General features: G+C 39.8%; 1 protein-coding gene across 1 annotated transcript in view; it reads right to left on the bottom strand.

Annotated features, from left to right (window-relative positions):
• The window catches only part of CPQ (carboxypeptidase Q), a 166822-nt gene that overhangs the window by 37698 nt on the left and 106324 nt on the right, over positions 1–22800 (bottom strand). The window contains exon 6 of the mRNA XM_049820501.1: positions 5852–5943. Coding sequence (XP_049676458.1) covers positions 5852–5943 — 92 coding nt within the window. The remainder of the gene's footprint in view (positions 1–5851; positions 5944–22800) is intronic.

Raw genomic sequence — 22800 nt, 5'->3', positions numbered from 1 at the left:
AAATAGGCAACACTGCCAAAATTAAAAATTGTGGTTTCATGTCTTTCAACCAAAGATGATTTTTACTCTTTCAGTAAGCAAATGGGTACTTTTGTAACTTTCAATAAAAGATAGAGGAAAATAAATTAGCAACACCTTAGAAATTATCACAGCACACACATTGTTAATATTTGCTGCTTTTATGCAGAATGCTTTTAGGTTCTCATCTGGGTAAGAGGTGAAATGTTTAGATTAAAAGAAGTCAATGAGGAGAAAGTTCATCATGGTGAGTCAACAAGAGGCAACAATTTTCTGTGTCTTGCACAGCTGCGGGGAGTTGGGATAGAAGGACCCCAGCTTTCTTACCGCAGAACATCCCAAAACATCAAGGACCTGTGGTTGGGCGAATCTGCCTGGAGTATGAAAGCAGAGCAGCTATCCTCAGAAGATGTCTCCACCAGTGCACGTTTCAGACAGCAGCTCTGCTACTCACATGAGGGAAAGGGAGGAAAGATGCAAAGATAAAATTTCTCCTAACACTAGACGTGCATGAAATTTGCCCCCATGGAATGAAGACTAGGCGGCCAGAAGACACACTGTCATGACTGATTCTGGGTCTTCTCTGCTTCAGACAGGGTAAGGAATCAACCCATTCTTCTGTTTTAGCAAAATCTGGCTTTCTCTGCAGCTTTTGCTAGGAACGTGACACTTCAATATTACGAATTATGCGTTCTTACTGACCTAGAATCCATGTAAAGTATAATTGAATAATTATGCTAGCTTTACTGTGCTTGATACAATCAAGGGTGCTACTGCTTGTTAACTGTGATTTTGGAGAATACATTGCAATTATTTTCTTTTTGTAGTTTTCTAACTGAACATTTCTCTCTTTATGCATTTCTTTCATTTCTCAGTGAAAGGGATCAACAGGACAGCAGTGCTCAAAACAACCAGCAGAAATCTTACAGAACTTTTGATTACAGAGAGTATTTCCTGAGAACAGTCAACAGGCAAATGGTCAACATATTTCACCAGGATAAAAGAACCCACATTAAAGTCCTTGATACGTTTGGTTCAAATCAGACACAAATCCATGTCTCACATTTCACCAGAGTACTTGGTACCTTGGGAAACAAACAGGATTTTGAAATACACAAGTTTTCTGAAAACTGGTTTTGAGGAGCCAATATTTTCTGGGGAAGAATCATTTCACCTGAAAGCAACAGGAAATTTTTTTGATATTTGCTTCTTAGGGAAAGTAACTCATTAGCAAATCACAGTAGAAATCTCATAGGAGCATCAACAAAGAGTACTTAAGTCAGCAACAAGATACCAGCATTTCAGAAAGTCCTGTTTCCATGCAGACCCAGTTTGGGCAAAATATCAAATCTTCTTGGTAATAAACACAAAAAGGAAACCATAGTAAACACTGGTGATTGATATTTTTCATGAAGTTAAACCTTTACTAAAAAGTTAAAACAGTGTATGATGTTTGCACCAGAAATTTAGGTAAGTACTGTAAACATCATTAAGATGGGAATAAAAGCATGCAGAAATATTTTAAGAATGCTTTCTTTAACGCGGTTTGAATTAAATTCATAACACATTAATGCCTCCAATGATCACAACAGAGTTACTAAAGTAAATTTGAATGTGGCCTAGGATCTCTTAGTCTTCTAATTACAAAATGTATTTGCTTTCCCAGGAGATTGTATGCAATACTTCTATTCCAAAATAAATATTATCAGCCATTCATAGTCCCTTAATTCAGCTGGGTAAATAACTGTAACCTTGTCTTCATGGTACACAGATCTTTCACAGAAACTAGTCTGAAGCAACGAAAAGGAGGCCAGACACTTCATTACATATGCTTCTTTCTCCTCTCATGAAGATAGCCTAACAGTAAACATACAAAAAATTTAAAAACCCTACTGGAGGGCACTCAGGTACCACTGTTAAAGGTTGTAGGAGAATCTGTACTGAATAGCTGCAACATGAGGTCCTCCAGAATTACTAAACCATGTTCCTCCTGCTTCTTCCATTCAACTTGGAAAGGAAAGCAGCAGTTGCAATGTTTCACATTTTTGAAGTTATTTAGTGTATTATCTGTAAGTAAGAACCCTACTCAGCAACTGGGCCACACAACACCAAGCATTGGGCAAAGACTACAGATGTAGTGTCAGACCCCAAGATCTGGAGCCCGATTTACATTTAGATCCTTTAATTTCATTACCCTTGTCGTGGTTTAACCCCAGCCAGCAACTAAGCACCACGCAGCCGTTCACTCACTCCTCCCACACCCAGTGGGATGGGGGAGAAAATCAGGAAAAGAAGTAAAACTTGTGGGTTGAGATAAGAATGGTCTAATAGAACAGGAAAGAAGAAAATAATAATGATAATGATAACAATAATAAAGTGACAGCAGTAATGATAAAAGGATTGGAATATACAAATGGTGCGCAGTGCAATTGCTCACTGCCTGCTGATCGATGCCCAGTTAGTCCCCGAGCAGCGATTTCCCCCCACCCCCACCCTCCCCAGTTTATATACTAGATGTGATATTACATGGTATGGAATACCCCGTTGGCCAGTTTGGGCCAGCTGCCCTGGTTCTGTCCCCTCGCAACTTCTTGTGCCCCTCCAGCTTTCTCGCTGGCTGGGCATGAGAAGCTGAAAAATCCTCGACTTTAGACTAAACACTACTGAGCAACAACTGAAAACATCAGTGTGTTATCAACATTCTTTGCATACTGAACTCAAAACATAGCACTGTACCAGCTACTAGGAAGACAGTTAACTCTATCCCAGCTGAAACCAGGACACCCTTCATCAAGATAAGGAGTCTTTACTGCAAAGGAAAATCAAGACTTTTTCCAGTCTGGGATTAAATCTAATTACTGGCTAACAGTTAAAAGCAGTGAGCACTTCAGCAGGTATCTCCTTTGGGAACACAGGTACAGGTGATTCCCCTGGGAGGCATCTCCCCCATGGTCAAAACTGAGCAGGAGCTCTGCAATGTACTGGTGGGTGGCAGGTACCCCTGCACTAATGGGGGCACTGAAACTGCCGGACGATACTCGGCTTTCAACTCTTGGAAGTGTCTTAGAAAAATCATACAAAGGAAACAAAGGATGAGGACCATGAGATGCTCTCCAGAAAAACATTTGATAAAATGAAAGCACAGTTGCATGGGTAATCTGTGTGTCTGAGTTATTGTGACTACAGCTGGGCAAATATGCTATTCCTAAACATCTATTTACTGGATGCTATCAGAAACAGGAGACAGCCCTAGACTGAGCTTTCGGTCAACCCAATATGGCAGCTCTTACATTCTCATAAAGCTCTGAACAATCAATATACCCTATCACTAGTTTTAATAGTCAGAAACTATAATACTGGGCTCTACAGAAATACTTGAGTGATACAAATAATGTTATTATGCAGGGATATGAGTTCATTATTGGCACCATAGTAAAGCCACGATGCTGCTGCTATCTCAGTTATTTCTGCAGTAACTTAGCCACTTTCTAGCAGTGGCAACTTATAATGACGGATGAGGAAGAAAGACCTGAAATTAAATTGAACGAAATAATAAATAAGCTACAAAAGTAAGAGTATTTGTACTTGTCCAGTACTATATTGTCTTCATTTCTTCTTCCTTGCCACATTTCCACTGACATGAGGAGGTAATTTACCATGTCAAGGAGATCCATGTCTGCCTGTGCTGAATTACTGCATTCATACTTCTACTTGTTTGTAGCGAACTAAAGCCATAATAAGCCCAGCTATGTAGATGAGTCATACAGGCCATCTTTCATTTAACAAGGCATCTTTAAATACCACTCTTAGTTAACTTGTACTCATTACCATCAGCAAGCAATGTTTGTGCCATACTATCCTAATTGCCAGAAATTTGTGCAAGTAAATCATTAAAAGGTTAAGTTATTTTTCATACTAAATATAATGTAAAGTATTAATCTGCTTTATTTTGTTATTATGAGTAATGTGATGTCCTATAGTCATATTAATTTATAATTATGCCAGATCACATGGCAGGGGGGAAACAAGAACAACAAACAACAGACGGATGTCATTTCTGCTTAAATTCTCCATGTAAATTACAAACTCTTTTTAAGTTAGACTGGGCTTTCTTGACAGAGCACAACATCCAGATGGAATCGCATCAGCAGAGCAAAAATTGAGGCACATCTTTGTCTCGATTTTTTTAAAAGCAAAGTAACCAAATGTCTTTCAGACGACACCCAGCCTGCTTTATATTTCCCTGTTTGATCCTTAAGCCTGCTTTTTGATATTACTTCTGAATATAAATCCCAGAGACAACAGTGAAACGCAGACATTTTGGCAAAAGATGAGACATGCATGAGACAATTTCATGTGTTACTGACAACGTCACCATAGGATGGAGCCTATTGTCCAACATGGAAATCTAAAGAGGTGATGATACATTTCTCATGAGTGGAGTGCACTAGGCACAGAGCATCCCTCCAGCTCTTCCAAAATGCACTTTTGTACACGAGAAGCCTCTCTTTCCTGTGCTACGTATTCCAGAACATTTCATTCTAGTTTAATCCTGCTGAACACCAGAGTACCAGTGGTAAATCCAGAGGCCTTAATACATACTAAACCACAGCCTGTCAACTCCCTGAAGCTGAGAAAGCAAGCTCTTAGGTACCTCTTTGAAATGAGAAAGCTGAGCTATCCCTATAATGTGGAGATATAAGGAGGAACTACATTATATATAGGTAGTTACATACACTTCTTCGTAATGTTAAACAAGTTAGTGGGAAATAATTCACTGTTCATCAATTAGCCAGAAAACCATAACCACAGTAATGCTATCTCTGACAACCCTACTGCAGATGCAAATTGATTTAGTTTTGTTCATCACAATGAATTTGATTCAAAGTGAAATTTCCATTTATTTGTTCTGATAGGTTGCTTACCATTAAAAACATACATTTAGGAATTGCTTGTAACATGCTTTCATACTATTGTGCAGCAGGTGACTTCCTAAACACATTTGCATTCATCTTGTCTCTGCCTTGGATATATTAACCATTGCTGAGAGTAATACTACTAAATTAGGGAAAATAATAAAAGATAACTACTTCAGCTTAGTTATATGGACACAGCATAATTTTTCTCGGAAAAAACCCACACACATATTCCAAAGACTTATCTCCAAAAATAGCTTTATGCAACTGCCCTTTATGTCATGATGTACTTTGAAAAGGCAGTTGTTGGCAGAAGAGACAGATGTGACAATACACAGTATTTTTATCCTGATAACCAGTCATAGACTTTGTGTGTTCCTTGCCTCATCAGAAATCAACCATTTAAAATGTTCCAGATCCCATAAAACTAATGATTGGCAAAGAGTATTTTTGATTACACACTATTAAGATAAGATAGCAAAGATTTTTCTTTGTATTATTTTATGTTTTACATTGTAAAATATTATGGGAAAATGCAACCAAGCAGAAATATATAAGGCAAACAAAATTTATTTATATTGCCAACACATGTAGACCATTAGTCATTCCTTCTCAGAAAGTTAGCTATGTTTGAAAGCTATGGCAGATATCATCATGAAATATCTGTTTCAGAACAGTTTTGTGACAAAGTATCTTAGGTCAAGCAGAACATGTATATGGGTGGTCACATCACTTTCTGTTAAATGTAAAATAAAGTTCATATTTATGATTAAAACCAGAAAATGTACTTTCAGGCAGAACTGGAATCACTGCTTCTGGTTAGATATTAAGCTGAACGTTTTGACAAAAATAATATGCAAGTCACAAGACTAGGGAGAAAAGTGCTGTCAAGCAAATCATTTGAAGACATCATTTACCTTGTGCAACTGATAGTATTGCTTGGCGCCTATTCCTCCTTGCTCTTCTGCTGTCCATAGCACCAAGCGCAGAGTCCTTTTTGGGCGAAGTCCTAAAACATAATTTTAAAAATGGTTTTTAGTACTAAATAGCCATATATTTGAGCATTTTTTGCATTGGTCTCCACTCTCCAATGCATGAAAAGCTTGGGTTTCCATTCAGTCATCTCTACCTTCACCAAATGAAACCTACTTCAAGTGTGGGTTTTGTTGTCAAGAATACTTTTTGCTTGTTTGTGGGGAAGGACTGGGGTGCAGGAAAAGAGCCCATGCAAGGAAGGAGTGAGCCATTGTGGTGCTGCTACCGGTTGCAGTAGCACAAAAGAAGTACATTTTGGGGACGTACTGTAGGTGTCTGAAAACCATAACATAAAATAACTACCTTGATAGTTTTCTGACACATATGCTGCTGTCATTGTGGTGACCTGCACTAAGTAATGTGTGTCCACTTTCAGCAGATCCAAATCAAATTTTCATGACAATTACCATTGCTTTGCCATGGTTAATTTATTACAATTAATTGAAAATGAGCTGCTGGATTTTTATGAGAAATGTTTATGCATTTCAAGAACTGAGGGGCTCTGCAATATTGTTTTGCTTTTTATCAGAGAAATTAAAAGCAACAGTCTGTACTTTGGAATCTGAAATACAATTGGCTGCTGGATGTATGCACAGCTTTTTAAAACAAGGCAAACACAGGCCATTTTCTGTTTTGCTGTGGTAGCTCAGTAAAAAAGGTAAGTTCTCAGATAAATTTTGAAACCATTTCTGCCATGGCAGAACTGAACAGATAGAATTTGTTGCCTTTTATTTATTTGATTGATTCTATTCATAAATGAATACATTTGAGACATCAAACCTGAGAGGATGGAAGAGCAAACAGATCAAGAAGAAATAGCGTTCTCTGTGCAGTGTAATGCTAATTATGTTCAAGCAAAAATAAAGTCCCCCCAAATTATAAAAAAAAAAATAAAAAAAAGGAAAAGAAAAACCAGTGAGAAGATGATCTCAAGTGATAAAGCATAAATTACCACACACACTTCTGTGCTGAGGAGAAGTAATATCAGTATCAGTGTCAAAACTTACTTCATTTCCTATGTGAAATGTATGAAGTTTACAAATAGACCTGACCATTATTTTTTTTCTTGACACAATGCAAATCAACTGAAGATTTCTTTCTTGAAACTATGTCCTAGCAATCCTCATAATTGAAGGCAGATTATACAAGGTATACTCAAAATCTGAAGAAAACACCTCGGATTTTCCAGTATTTCATAATGAAGGAAGTGCAAACAAGTTGTTTAAAGGTGTATTTTCTAAATGTTGATCTGCTGACTGTAAACAGAAAGGTTGTCAAACCTCGTTATTTTAAAGACAAGCAGCAGGATTCCCTGCTCTTCTCCTAAATCATGACAGTACAGGATTAGCCTCCTTCACTTTTCAAGCCAGATGGCCAATGAGATAAAATTAAGATAATAAAATAGTGATCGGGTTGAAGTTAGAAAGTCTTTAGACCCAAAATATCCACAAATGTGTTAGCAGCTTGGTTAGAAGAGGTGGCTCTAAAGAAGAAAAAGGTGCTGGGTATAAAGAATAGAGCGGCCGGTCCTGTGGCACGGTTCCAACGGCACTGTAGTTTAAGCGGAAAACAGGGGTGTGTTTGTTGCATCACAAAATACAAAGCACTGAAGCCCAGTCTCCAGCCCACCACACGAAGGCCGTGAAAGCAGCTTTGGTAGGAGATGCTTGAGACAGGGGAGCAGCATCTCCTGCCTCCACCCAGGCAAAATCAAAGATGCTTTAGTCTGCCACTGCTGCCCCAAGGGGGACTCGGGTCAGTGATCAGGGACATTGTGTTGGGCTCAGATGGGCTGTAAGCCCAGCCAGTCTCTCCTGCTCTGCAGAAGCTTGAGAAAGTCTCAGCTCACTTGTGGGGAAGAAGTTTGAGACTCTTATGCCCCCCTCCCAGACCATCATTGCCTCTTAAAGTTGGGGAAACAAAAAAGCCCTGCTGAGCTTTGTCTTTCCAGCCCTGGAGGTAGTGTATCGGCTCTTACAATCTCACAGATTTCTTTCAGCAGATTCACTTGTGTGTTCTACTGAAATTAAATGGGCAAGTTAAAAAAAAAAATAAATAAATATAAGCTATGGAGGCAGTTATTTTAAATACAAAACGAAGTCTAGAGAGGAAAATTTAATTTCCTCATTATCTTAATCTGAAAGCGATAAGTATTTATCTACCTGTTATTAAAAACACAGCTATTCTGAGCAAAGAACATCAGACAAATCCAATATTCACAAGTAAAATTGCTAAGAATATTCTCAATGCACGTTTTTATTAAAAAATATGAAGTACTGTAGTACCCCTTAAGTTACAGGGTTTTTTAAAATGTATTTTGAGTATTTTGGCTTGCTTCTTAAAAACTACTGGTTCCTAAGCAAGGTATCATCTCCGCAAAATCAAAAGTCTTGCAGATCGCAGCCCAAATATGTATTGAAAAGGCATGATAAAATAGCACTTGGACTAGAAAAATATGTTCTGTGATTGGTGTACCATGTAGAGGGGTGGGGTAGCAAATTATAAAATGAAGGAAAACTGTTTCACAGATAAAATAGTGCCTCTTTCCTTTTTATCTATATAAATGACATATTACGTAGTCTAAAAAAAAGAGGATATCAGCAGGAAAAAAATTGTCAAGTTACCCAGACCATTTAAATAGATCATTTTGGCAAAGTGCAGCAGGTTATAACAGCATTCACTGATACATCAGTGCAGGGATCCTACCGTGTCCTTCCTGGGTCACTGGGATCTGAGATTATGTAACTCAAATGAAAGTTGCAGAACTCAGCACCTGCTCAAAAACCCACTGAATTCCCAGTTTCCATCCTACTGCTGTATCTTCATAAAGAGAACAGTAGGGATTTACAGGAGGACAACATTGAAAAGGTGATAGCTGCTACTCAAATAAATTGCTCTTTCTATGCTCACGTAACTAAAACCAAAACCAAAACAACTGCAGATCCTCCTCCAGTTACAGATTAATTTACAAATCTCCAATGTTTTAGAAACATGAAGTAGCTTTTTTTTCCCCCTCTATCTTACCCTTAACTGGGAAACATAATCATAGTTTACGACAAAGGTGCATTTTACTGATCAACCCCTACATCCTTATGGTTTACCCCAAGCATAAAAAATACTATAGGGCACCTGGGCTCCTAAGTTAAAGAATGAAATAAAAACATTGATATGGTCAATCTATGACTAAGAAAATGTGTGTAGTAAGTACAGCAGGACACTTGCTGTATTATAGTCCCTCTGTGCTGGAGTGGCTGCTAGCTCTTTTGTTGTCCTTGGGTACCACAAACACTTTAGTCACACTAAGATGGAGCTCATATTGACTCTATTTTCTTTTAAACCATCACAGAGTGCTCACACTTGCAGATGTCAGCAGCAAACTTAGATTAGCCAAAATACTAAATGCTTGAGAAAAAAAGATTTGTAACTAAGTGGTATTAACTAATCAGTTTGACTTCAACCTCAACTACAATGAAGTATTTTGCCAAAGGCTTTTCTTTCATAACTTATTTAAAAGATAATTGTCAGCAAATAACATGGGGGTGTTACACACACATGCACATATATATTTATACATACACATTTTACATTCTTTGCAAACCTAAAATGGATATTTTATAGACGTGACATCATTTACTAAATCCACACATGTTCTTACACACGTGGATGATGTCCTTGTGACAGATACTTACCAGGATGCTATACAAGACCTGAATTTTATGTCCTACATATCTTGCTCATGCTTGATAGAATTGAGACATTCCCACACAGTGAAACTGAAATGTACAATTTAGTACAAGCACAGACAAATTAAGCTCATCTGTCACATGTAGTGTAAAAAAATAAACTTGCTTCACCCTCAAAATGATAGTACATAAGCCAGGAGGGAGAATTTGAATTGTGTCTCTTTTTTAATCAAAATAGAGATCGGTAATGTAAATACTACATTTCCTTCAGTAAATATTTTTCCCACTTTATAAACATAAATCCTTACTGATGGGGAGGATTAAGTACAAAGATATAGGATTTTCTAAAAAGTGTATAGATGGCTAATCAGACTTCTTCAAGAGAAGTCATCATGTTGTTATAAGACTGATTAGCTCTTGAAAATATGAAAAGCATTCCACCTTTGTGAAAAAGGATATTTTCCCCTGCAAGCCAAGGCCCTGGAATTACTCACAAGCAAATCAAATAGCTGTTCAGTTTACATGAGGCCTATAAGCAAACTGCAAATGGATGTAAGTAGATTAACAGGTAAAGTATTTTAACTTGCATTTATAGTATTCAGTGGTAAAATACTACCTTCTTGGTTTTAATTTCTAAAGTCTATTTCTATTTTTTCAGTCTGAAAGCTGTATTTAATTCCCACCCTCCCCGATTATTAAGAACATTCGTAAGAAGTTGCATTAGCTGAAGAGATGAGAAGCTCCTTAGCAGTACAAAGATGGGGCTGAAGATCATCTGTATCTAATAAAAAGGAAAATAACTGTAGCCTCCCACCATGTGCTTTTACACTGTGAAAACCATGAGGTTTCTTAGAGCTTTGTCAGCTTCACCCTCCCAAGCCCTGCATAAATGGCCCAGCAAAGCCCTGCACTGAGCATCAAATTAGAACAAATTGCACTACCGGATCCCTTACTCTCTAATACTGCCTAAGCCACTTACATATTTGCTTTAGGAGCTACTAGGGAGAGGTATATACAGATGCATCATCCTCAAGTCTTGTCCACTGCTGCATTTAACATCACGAGTGACACATTTTTCTGCATTATTACCCCGTGGCCTGGAATTTCTTTAAAAGGGTATTTATACAAAAAGTAGTAAGATACATGATGACGCTGCTGATAACCATTAAATTCCTAATACGCTCCCTACCTTTTTCAGGTTTGCAGTTGCTTAGACATAGGGGATTTACTGTGTGACATTAGTTGGGACATTTCTATCACGCAAGCACTTCTCATAAAATGCCTGGAATTTCTAAAACCTCTGCCACAGCATAAAATGAAAATAAAACCAGTACTCCACATTTTGCTAAAGAAGACAAGAATTCATCATCACACACAGTGGTACAATCTGCTTCCATTTCAAGTATCAGCATAGTTTTCTGTAAACAAGAATGAAATGTTACATTTAATAAGATCTCTGTTAAGTCCTTGATGTAATATCAATGATGTGGAACACTTCTCTTCCTTCAGCTACGTTACAATAGCAATAGTCTACTTGTGTAATGTGCTTCATACCAGCTGAAATTACTCAAGCAAGACAATGACCTTACCAAGCTCAAACTCTGAGCTTTTAACAACAGCAGATTATTGTCCATGTCCCATGCACTGCTTTTTGGAGCTGAAAGTTTTAGCTGGACACTGTTAATTTTTTCCCAGGCATGCTACAAAACATTGAGACTCTCACTTGATACTTTGTGCCACAAATTTATCTTAGAAATTATTCCCTGAATAATTCATAGAGAGCCCTGATACACACCTAATACACCAGTCACCCATGGCTTGTTCACGTGATGGCATTCTGGTTTAAAAGGACTCCTTTGATGACGAGCTGCAGGTTTAGAGTTTGAAGTTGGAACACACACAGCACTGACAAACACATGACTACTACCCTTTTTAATGAGGCACTTACACTTTTCTTGATTACTAGCTTGTCCTCATCCTTCTTAATTTATTGCAGTATCAACTGAGTTTGTCTGAAAACAGTGTCTTAGGAAACTGTGTCTCAGTCTTTAAGTTTCCTCCATGCTATGTCTCCTGTTTTCCCCATCCTCTCTCCTGCCATGTCTTCTTTGTTGCACAGTTTTCATGGAAATTTCCCAAGTCTCTTGTGACTTTACTAGCAGCCTTCTGCAAAAAAAAAAAAAAAAAAAAAAAAAAGAACAAACGCAATTTCTGGTGCATATTTTAGGGTCAAATTAGCTGTATCAATAGTCATTCTTAATTGCTCTGTTTTGCATTAAAATCCTCTCCAAACTAGCAATGCTCTGCTAATTTTTTTAAAATGTGGTCAAATATTCAGAGGGGTTTTTTTCATTTTCTTTTAGATTTGATGTGCTAAAGTGGAAACAGTTTTGCTCCTTAACAGATTGGGAAACAGGAGATTTTCTGAAATTTCCAGAATCTCAGCAAATGCTCTATTTGCTGGTTTAATTAAACTGCTGGGCTTCACAGCAAGTTACATATTTTAGGTCTCATTGCATTCTCATTAAACTGCCTATTTTTTATATCACTGATATTTTTAGTTATAATATTCCCTATTCTGGTCTAGACCTCAAGTGAACTATCAAATAAGGTCACTTTCATTAAGCCACAATAACTTTTTAAGCCCTTTTTCTTTCTGTCTAATAGACTGTACACAGTTTTGGTGTCGCAGCCTTCTTCTACGTAGTATTTCCAGAGTAAAAGCCCACACTTAGTCTGCAGTTTTGGCCTCTCCTAGAGGTCCCAGTAAGCTAAGGTCCTAGTAAAGTGAGGATGCATAAATTCCTAACATTTGCTACCCAATTATATTGCTTTTCTGACAGGATTTGGATAGCTTTTGAAGTAGAAAACAGGAAGATCTCAATACTCCCAAGTATTTTAGAGACTATTACTTAATTTATGTTTTCTGTGGCACGGGCAAGCACTGTTTAGAGAAAAAAGCTCTTAGCCCTAGCATGCCGTTTCTCTGGCTAATTTCAAAGAATATACATATAGCAATAAACTGCGATGTATGGAATGACAGTAATAATGCAATTAATTGAGAATGTCCAGACTTTTTCCTCTGAAGACCAAGAATAAGTCTCCATTCTAAACCAGCAGGAGTTTGGCATTCATTCTGTTATTAGAAATACAGTCCTCTATGATTCAGACAACTAATCTCACTATTTGTGCAGAAAAGTGTCTGTCTAGTCAGACATTTATTTAAGAAGAAATGTTTTTTATTTGAGTGAAAAATAATAATTTAACAGAGAAAATCTAAGGCTATTAAAGTTATAAGCTTCAAAAAGTAAGGCAAAACACACCTCAAAAAAACCCTTTTAGTATTACTTAAGCCCTGACTATGCTGTACTGCTAATTCCCTAGTGAAGCTCAATTTATACACAGAAAACAGCTTTTTGCTTGGGAAACCGCCTTTGTTTTTTTTCTTAAAATAGTCTAATGCAACGCAATCTGCTTGATTTTTCTCTGTTGATAGGGGTTCTGCTTGCAGCACTGAGGACGAAGTGCTTGCACAGGGTAGCGCTGGGGAGCGAGTAAAACTCTGAGTCTTGAAGGTCTGCAGTAGAGGGAGACGAGGTCTCCTGGAGAGGAGACATGGCGTCACAGGAAGAAGACAACAAACGGGCAGGTCAGGGGCTGGAGAGTGGGAAATGAAAGCGGAGGCAGGAGCCGAGCTGGGCGCTGCAGCTTAGTCTCGCCTGAGGCTGGCAGCATGCTCAGAGTCACGTTTTGGGGGGTAAGAGGACACGACGCCGCCACAGCCGCAAGCGGGAGCAGCTTCTTGGACAGACCCCTGGGCGCAGGGAGACGGCGAGGCCTGAGGTGAGCTGGGCGAGGGAAGGACTGGGGCTCGCTGAGCGCCACTGGCGGGACAGCAGCATCGATGGCAGTGCAGCGAGACACTGAGGATAATCCAAACAATTATTTTTTTTCTTGTTTTTGCAGAGGCTGAGGAGTTTACGACAGAATAGGAAGGGCAGGTTTACAGAAGAGGGGAGGTGGGAAACGTGAGAGACCTGAGGTAGGTTTATGTTAAGAAAGCGATGGAATATCCAAGAGGAAATGTCAAGGAAAGAGCTGGCTATACAAGACTGGAGGGGAAAGCTGTGAATGATTTGCAAATCTGGTAACAAAAATAATACGGATTAAGCCTTTTGAGTGGGGAGATGGGAGAGAAGAGGGAAGCCAAGCCCAGAGCCTGGCGCGATGGGCTGCAACTGAGCCAGGCAGCAACGCTGCCAGCGCGAGGGTTTCTCTGGGGGCCACCTCCTTGCCACCCGGCAGCACGGCTCAGGCAGAGCTCAGACGAGAAGTGCTGACAAATGTGCTCTTCGGCACGCGGGGTTTTAAACAAAGAACCAGTTAGTGTGGTGTCATAAAGTCAATACAAGTCACGTCTACAAAAAAAAGAAATGGAAACCCGCCACTTGCCTGTGTAAAACAGCAAAGCACCAAGTCAGCAGAGGGCTCCTCCACCCCCTGCCCTGCTCTGATACTGCTGCCATGTTCTCCAACTCCCACAAAAGGAAGAGGACGCTGTCCACCTTTAAAACGCACCTTATTCCTCTTTAGGAGCACCTTCTTCCTTAAAGGTATTTGGAGGTCTCATCAAATTGTGAAGCAGAAAAGGCAATGCAGGGCTCCGCTCCTGCACTCTCCGAATTATAAGCATCAACCGTGGCTTGATCTTACTGAGTGGTGGCTCTGCCTTCTGCCTCTGCTGCCCCGCTTTTTGGATCAGAAAAACCCCAAATCTGTTAGACTGTCCTTAGAGGTGATGAGTCAGAAAATACATCAGCCACACTTGTCTCTCCATATTGAAGATATAGACCTTAAAAAAACCTGACAGTAAGGACAAGATGCCGCTGACTTCATCTGGGAAGGATTTCAGCATTTCACCACGTCAGCCACGTTACAGATTTGAAAAAAAATCACAATATCCTCTGTCACCAGGTTTTTAAGATTTATAGAGATAAATAAAGCACACATTTCATCTTGAATTTCCTGGGTAAATTAAAGCTTGTAAAGAAGCAGCAGTCCACAGGACATAGGGCAACGTTGTTATGGAGGGCTGTATGCCTAGATTTACCACCACATTAACAACTTTGCATATCTACAGTCACCCCTCTGCTATGCCAATCCAGTATGGAAATTGAAGATTTAAGTATTTGCCAAATATGTATTCAACCAAACGTTGAAATGAAGGAATAAATGCATGTGCATATGCAGGTATTTCATACCAAGTAGATTTAATAGATTTGCAAAAGGTGAAGGTCAGAATAAAATATGCAACTTTGGGGAAGTAGAAAGAATGTAAGAACAAGGAGTTAATATCAGGCATATTTAATTTTAAAAAACCCAACAAAACAAACATCCTACAGTAAAAGCAGTCATTTAATCATGTTTCACAACATATCTACTAGATGGCAAACAACTACACCACCACAGCTATAGGAAATTCAGAAAAATGTTTAACAAAATTTTTGGCAAGTAGGTTAAAATTGCAGTTATATGACTTCAATTAAACGAGCAGAAAAGGAATTATTTCTGTGATCATTTTTTTAATAAAACATATCTTTAGTCCTCATATATTAGCCAGAGAATTTGGACCTGAGAAATGTAACTTCATACAAAGACTACCGTGAACTGCATAAAAATCTGTCTTACGGTTTTCCAGTCACATTAGTCACGGGTATAATTTAGATGAGAGTTACAGTTTCAACCTTAAATAAGTTGTAAGGGGAAAAAACTGTCTAATCAACTCCTTATGAGTTACATAAAATGTAATTCAGGTAGTACCTTAAAAATTCTTACGTGCATTGTTTTAAAAACATCTCTGTAGTTTTCTGTGCCTTTCTCCTATGACAGAGAAATTTGGTTGTGCCAGATCCATGTCTACATCTATAGGAAAGTTGACTCATGAAACTCCATTTCCCCGTAACGCTGGCAAAGAGAGGAAGAGGGGAAACTACGCATAGCACCTACCACCGTACATTTCTCCCTTCCTCATGTGCGTATAGATCATCGTCTAGGAATGCAGGAAAGCCATGTAAAAGGTGTGATGGCTGGCATTAGACTTTGTCAACAATCATCCTTCCTTCATCAGGCTGCTCTAGCAGCAATAGCATCAGGCATCCTGCTCTGGCTGCGGAAGAGGAAAATGTGCCCCGTTCATCTACTCGACTCCTGTTATTCACTGGCTCTGGCAGCTCCCCATAGCAAATATTTTTTTACATGGAAGAACCAGGATTCCCAGAAGCACTTGGAGGCACAGCCCAAGCAGTAGACTTCCTGGTTTAATGTGGCACGCAGACATGACTGAACATGAGCTCAGTGCACGAGACAACAGCAAAAGCGGGGAAACATTTACTCTGTACCACAATCTATCACTACAGTGGTCTTTGGAGTGCAGCCTTTCCTGAAGTCTATACTGACTACTTCAACACAGGCAGGAGTTCAGATAGCAGTAACTGGCAATGCCTTACACTGCTGCAGTTCAAGCAATTGAAGGGAAAGAGGATAAGTTTGCGATTTGGCAAATTCACAGGACAGCCATTGGGCTTCTTCTGAAGATGCACCCCATAAACACAAAGACTGGGCAGTAGCTGGCGGACACGTGTGCAGCTCTGGGCTTGGCAGGGCACCAAGAGTTGAAAAGTGATGGAGCAAGCGAGACCCAAACACAGCCAGGGAAAGGTATAAAACATATTTCTGAACAAGGAGAGAGAGCTTGTGGGTAGATGTTGCTGAAAGTAACTTGGGATGTGAACAAAGGACCTGTTGACCATTTGATTCCTCCTGTGCTAGCAGAGATGGGACTCTGAAACAAACTAGACTGTAGTGTCAAGTAGCAGACCCCATCAGCTTCCCTTCTCAACAGGAAAAAAAAAATGGCTCCAGCTCTTTTAACTAAAAAGAGACACAGCAGTTATCATGTCTGAAGTTTTTCAGAAGAAAGCGGTGAAATTCATCCATCAAAATCAACTGCATATCTAACTCCAGTGGGCTCTCTACTGCAGTTAGGAGGCTTAAAATATTAAGCTGGGAAAGCTGACACTGCCATACGACCACCATCTGAAGACCTTTTACTATTATTGTCATTATTCAGTTCCCTCAGGCTCCCTTCAAGGGTAAAAGTCCCATATTTTGTAGCGCTGGAGCATGAGGTGGCTTTGGCCAGGCGCTCCCCGGGGTGGGAGCAGGGCAGAGAGCCTGTGGCCTCGGCTGGGAAATGTCCCTCGGCCAAGTGATGCAGGAACACAACTGGATTAGGAGCAAACAGACAGCACTGGCTAAAGCTCAGAAATCACCAGATACATACTACCTGCTTCTTGCTCAAATACATCATACAGAAGTATTAGTCCTGAGCAAGACCAGTACGGCGGCAGCCGCAGGCTTGAAGTGGTGGGAGGTGAACACAAATACCTCCTTCACAGAAACTGGCAACCAACATCCAGAGCAGGGCCAAGTCCCACAGGCTGTCTGTCCAACCTGTATAGCCAACCCAAGGCAAAATATGGCACCAAAATAAATTTGGTGTAATTTTATGGTGATTTTTTATGAGTAGCTGCTTAACTAGTCTTTCACCTCACCTGGAAAGGCAGCTTCTTTTGTAAACCTCATGTGACACAGGGACAAGAGAAATTGTGTTTCAAATGACACCAAAGCATTAACCAGACTAACATGAAACTGCTGAGGCAAATGGTATTGGCCATTCCAGAGATGCTCTTTTTTGCACACAAACTACCAAACATAAAATTTGAGAATTAGAAATGCAAACTGAAAACAAGTTGGGGTTGAGGTTTCTAGACTGTAATTAGCAACACAGCTGTTCTGCAAACGTAGAAAACCCCAATTTGCTTGAGTTCTGTCTCTCCTACAGCTTCCAAATGCCCTCACACCACATCACAGCTCATGCAACACCACTTGGATTCCCTTGGCTTAAAGATGGGAACCCCTTAGCCCTTCCTCCCTAAAACACCCCCAGTGCCTTCCCATCATCTCTAAATTACCCCAAGCAACATTCTCACTGCTGCCTTAGGAATACTTGCTACCTATCACACTGGGTTTGCAGACAGATTAAAAATAAAGAGGCTCTGGTGCTTACACAAAAGCTACACGTGTGCTGATTAACCAGGCATTTGTCATCATAGGGAAAGGATAAAAGCGGCGTTTCTTCCTGCCTCTCCCTTAGTTGTCACATAATGCACTCACCCATCTCTCCTCAATCGCCCATGTGCAAAGAACGTATCAGAACTTCACATTCTAAATATTCCTATGCCTCTATCAAATTTAGTTAAAATTGATCAAAAGGTTAAAAACTGCAGCGGGCTAGGGAGGGCAGCAGCTGCCAGACACAGCTGCAAGCAAACTGCACATTGCACAGGCTTACTGCCTTGGACACCCTGCGTGCCATTATGAAGGGTAATTTCTTAAGCATCAGAAATCCTCAGCTAATTACAACAGCCCCAGCTCCACTGAAGGAAAGGGAGTTTACCAGTTCAGACCAGCTCACAAACTGCCTCAGTGCCTCTGAAGACGTCTTTATTCCCAGAAAAAGGAATAAAGAGCAATAACTGGCTGAAACTTTCATCTTTCTTCACATAAACAACTTCTGCAGAAACAATTCAGTTCTTCGTTTTTTAAGCACATAAGCCATGAAGCAGCTCACCACAAATCTTGCCGATCAGCCGCGTATATAGGCTTCAAGAGTTTCAGGAGAAAATATACTGTTTATCTTTCCTTTGTGCTTCGTTAAACTTCAGTGTTCACGGGGAGAAAAGACCCCTTTGGATAACATTAGTCAATATGGCCACTAGTTGGTGAATTTTTCTGAGATTAGCTACCGGCAAAGCAAGCAGCTGTGAGAGTATAGTTGATATGGAGAACTTGATACGGGTGCACTAAGGAAAACACTTCTGTTTACTCCGGTCAGGAGATGTCTACAACCAGTGCTGGTACCAACAGGTGCACAAGTCGGTGCTGACATTTAACTGTGTGTTGGTGAAAGGGGTGTTCTGAGAGTGAAGCTGCAGCCGCACAGAAGAGCAGAGACAGGGTTCAATTTGCTGCACAGGGTGGCTGTGGAAAAGCCACTTGGAGCAAGATTTGCCTTGCTGAAACGTAACCATCTAACTGTTGGCATTTGCTCTGAATTTGCCGCCTGTGCTTCCTCCCTGGAGGAGGAGGAGAGGGAATGGCACCTCCAGCAGGTGCCCCCTTCCCGTCATCCCACTGTGGAAGATGGGCAGAGAGACATTACAGCTATTAGAAGCAAAGTATTCAGACAAACTTGAAACTTTCCACTTTTTAGCAGTTCTACTTTCCAGGTCTAACTGAATTGTTATAGCTCTAAACAGTATTCAAAACCTACAGTAGTTCACAATCTGGCCCTATGTTTTTAAGGTACTCCTCTTTTGAAATGTATACATGGGATTTTACATGAAATAAATCTTTTTATTCTACTCTCTGGTAATATAATACAAAATTAGTTCAGTTCAATCTGGTCTTCATGTAGTTCCCTTTTTCTCAAAAAGAAATAGCATTCATGTGAAGTCAAAAAGTGAAATGGGAAAAAAAAAAATCCTACCAAAAGTTTGACGTTTTGAAGACTGTGTAAAACTACTTCAGATTGTGCTACTGTTACGTGTCCTCGTAGGGAACATGTAACTATTATAGTGTCTGAAAATCTACAAAAGCACCAGAAAGAAAAAAAGATATCAGTATGGTACAGAAACTGCCAGCTCAATTAAAAAAATAAAAGCTAACACTGAAGATTCAGGAAATATAAAGTCTAATGCATTAAGTAACTGATTTACTTAGAAATAAAAGCAAAAACTGTTAAAAAATTTTACTTGAGGCAAAAAAACAAACTGCACTGCTTAAAATAAATTATGACCACCTTAAACTACCATTTTAATGATTTTTCAATGAATTTCATGTATTTGGTCCTAAGCCAATAGCTATTAAATGGTTTGGGAAGGAGGTTATGTTGAAAGTACGGAATGGTGTTTAAAGTATAATCATTCTTTAAGTACTACATGGAATTATCAAAATCCTAATTAACAGGCATAACTTGTGTCCACCAGCCACATCCAAGGGTCACAGTGATATAATGATGAAGCGCTATTAGATCATCACTGAAAAAACCCGCTTAAATAGCATGGTAATATCTTGCTTTCATTGAACCAATGGACTGTGGCAGTATTTCTCACTAAACGATACAAACTTCATATGCTAGAATTCATATTTCAGAATGCTCGCTTCAGCTTTAAGATCATGTCACCATAGCTGTAAGATCACTTATGCTCTCGTAAATGCAGACACAGTTTTTATGGCTACACAAAGCACCATGGCTTTAAGGCTCCCAGTACACAGTAAAAAAATTCTACACGTGCTTATGGACAAGCCAGTTGAGTTGGCTTATCCCCAGGTCAAACATATTTGGTGGACTAGTCTGACACTGAATTTATGAGGGTCCAAAAGAATATTAAACCAAGTCTCCACAGTTATGCTCACTCAAAACACAGTCTATGGAATTGATTTTTAATAAAACTCATTAATTCATTTTTCACACAATCTGCACATCTGTTATTTTGCTGTCCTTTTTGTCAGATTTTATGTGCATCTTAAGATATAAAATCTGCATTAACCAATCCGCTATGGAAGACAGTTTGTGAAAGGCCCTATCCCCCATGGTTATCTACAGGTTTGATGTGATGACCCAGAAGTCTTCTCCCAGCCTTATGTTCCCGCAAGAACAGTGGTATAACAAGGAAAGCTGAACACAACAGCTGGCCAGAACAGAGAGCATCAGCAAAGGCTTTGGCATTTCCCAGCTGAGAAAACAGCATTTCACCACAGGTCGTACAGCAAACACACAGGCTACTACCAGAGGAAATCAAATATTTGAACAAGCAGAGAGTGATGCATTTCAGTCATGCGTGAAGGGAAACCCAGTGAATAAGAATTATACAATGCCATCATGAATTTGCCCTTAAGAGAGACACAAAACAGTTTATTCTGAATGGAATAGAGTCAGCAAACACAGAAGCATAATTTTTTTTTTTCCTGAAGGTGGAGGGAGCATAGACAATTTTCCAAGAATCATAAAAGAAAAATTAAAAAAACACTAAAAGAAGAAGTAAGCCTGCTCTTCTACAGAAGAATCCTCTTTAGTTTACTTTTAAAAGACAAAAAAAAATTTAAAACAGATGCACTTTGTTTTCCATCACAGACTGATATTCCAATCATTCCGAGGCTGGGAAAATGAAAGATAAGAGGTTCAAATAATGCAAAATAAAGGAACAGGAATTCACAGGGATGTCTGATGTTCACCACTGCAGTATGAGTGGCTAATCACATAACAGAGCTTGTCTACAAAGAGCTTTTCAAGAAACACTGAGATTGTTCATGTGCACAAACCTTTCTGATCGGAAGCAGGGAAAGCTAGTTTATTATTTAAACTCTGCCAGAGCTTTGAGGAGGAGCAGCAGCTGATTTTAGTTTTTAATGAATGCATGGTGCATTCCTCTTGACCACAGGATACAGTTCTGGAAAAAGGGAATAACAAGGAAAAATAATTCCATCTGATGAAGGGGGAAAAGCATCCTTGGATATCAACTTGACAATCTAAGAAGTCTGTTTTGAACTAGCTCTGAGGGGTATAGAGACAAAAGCCTGTATGGAGGTAAAACCAGCAAAAAACTACAGATCAGGTAGTAAGACTGGAATTTGCAGTTTGGAGACCAGAAATCAGACTAGGCCACAGAAGACTGGGGACAGCAGGACACCAGACCAAACTTTGAGAGGCCAGGTGTCTGGAGAACACAGGCGGATGACTGTGCAACCATAGCTCCCTCTTGCACATACACCGGCCCTATCTCATCTTACCTTGCGGACCATGTCTCCCACCAAACCCACCCTATGTAGGCATATGTAGACCATGCCCTTCTACTACAATAACATGCTGTGTGCAGCCCACTTCTACCCACAAGTCAGGTGAACCCCATGAGTAGAAGAAAATGGCCTTGGGGGGCTATGCAAGCCACAAGGCAGTAGGCTGAGCAAGTCCACAGTGGCATTTTATCCATAGCACCATAGCTGCCTTTTTCTCTTTCTCTCCCTCTTTATCTACATTTAGCAATGACAGCATTGAGGTTTAGTTCTACGGATACTTCTGCTTAGCAGAAATTCTGGAGGAGCGAGACCAGCAAGTCCAGGGCTGACAGCCTGTGTGCTAGAATATCAACTCCAGAAGTGTCCAGCAGATCTACAGACCAAATTTCAGACCCCACTCACCTTGTCACCCTGCCGATTACCAAGAATGATTCAAAGAAGTGATCCCTGGAAACAACATTGCTCTGCATCCCACAAACCTATTGTAGCAGGATACTACAGTGTGCAAGGCCTCAGTGTCAAATGTTGCTTGATGAGACCTATGAGCCCACAACATTTGACAGGTCACCATGGTTAAGCCAAATTTGACAGAAGTGTATCCTTGTAGTGATGAGACTTAAATGTGTACTTCCTCTGACCAGGACTACCTTTGCCAAGGAAATCAGCTGTCACAGTCCAGAGCAGGGCTCAAGCACACAGCAACGTAAAAGCAGCATAATCAGGAAATCAGCCCTCAAGTGCAAAGCTGAGAATGCACCAGTTTGACGGTATAGATGTATCTATCAATATTTGGTAGAACAAGTCCAGGCAGGATATAAATTTATTTAGGAAGAACACCCAAGGAAAAAACAAAACCACTGAAATATACACATGGAAAATATGAGCTTCTGTGAAGTTTAAAATAATTTTTGCTGAATATCTTTACATGTAGATGAAAGAAGAAAGACCAGAGGCACGATCGTTGCCTTGATCCAGTCCTAGTTACATGGTCTTGAGAGAGACGTAGGTGAAATTGTCTTGAGAAGTTGTCAAGAGCGAGGTAAGGGGTTGGGAATTGAATTAACTGAGTAGCTGCTGTAAAAGCAACATGTAGGACAGCGAAAGATTTAGGAATGTGTTGAATGACAATTGTATTGTGTTTGTGTGGCAAGGTTTTGGTAGTGGAGGTGGTTACAGGGGTGGCTTCTGTGAGAAGCTGCTGGAAGCTTCCCCTATGTCCAACAGAGCCA

The sequence above is a fragment of the Accipiter gentilis genome, chromosome 2 (genome assembly GCF_929443795.1).
Source record: "Accipiter gentilis chromosome 2, bAccGen1.1, whole genome shotgun sequence".
In the NCBI taxonomy this organism is placed as follows: Eukaryota; Metazoa; Chordata; class Aves; order Accipitriformes; family Accipitridae; genus Astur; species Astur gentilis.
Note: the sequence above shows the minus strand (reverse complement) of the source record. Positions and strands in the feature narration are given on the sequence as shown.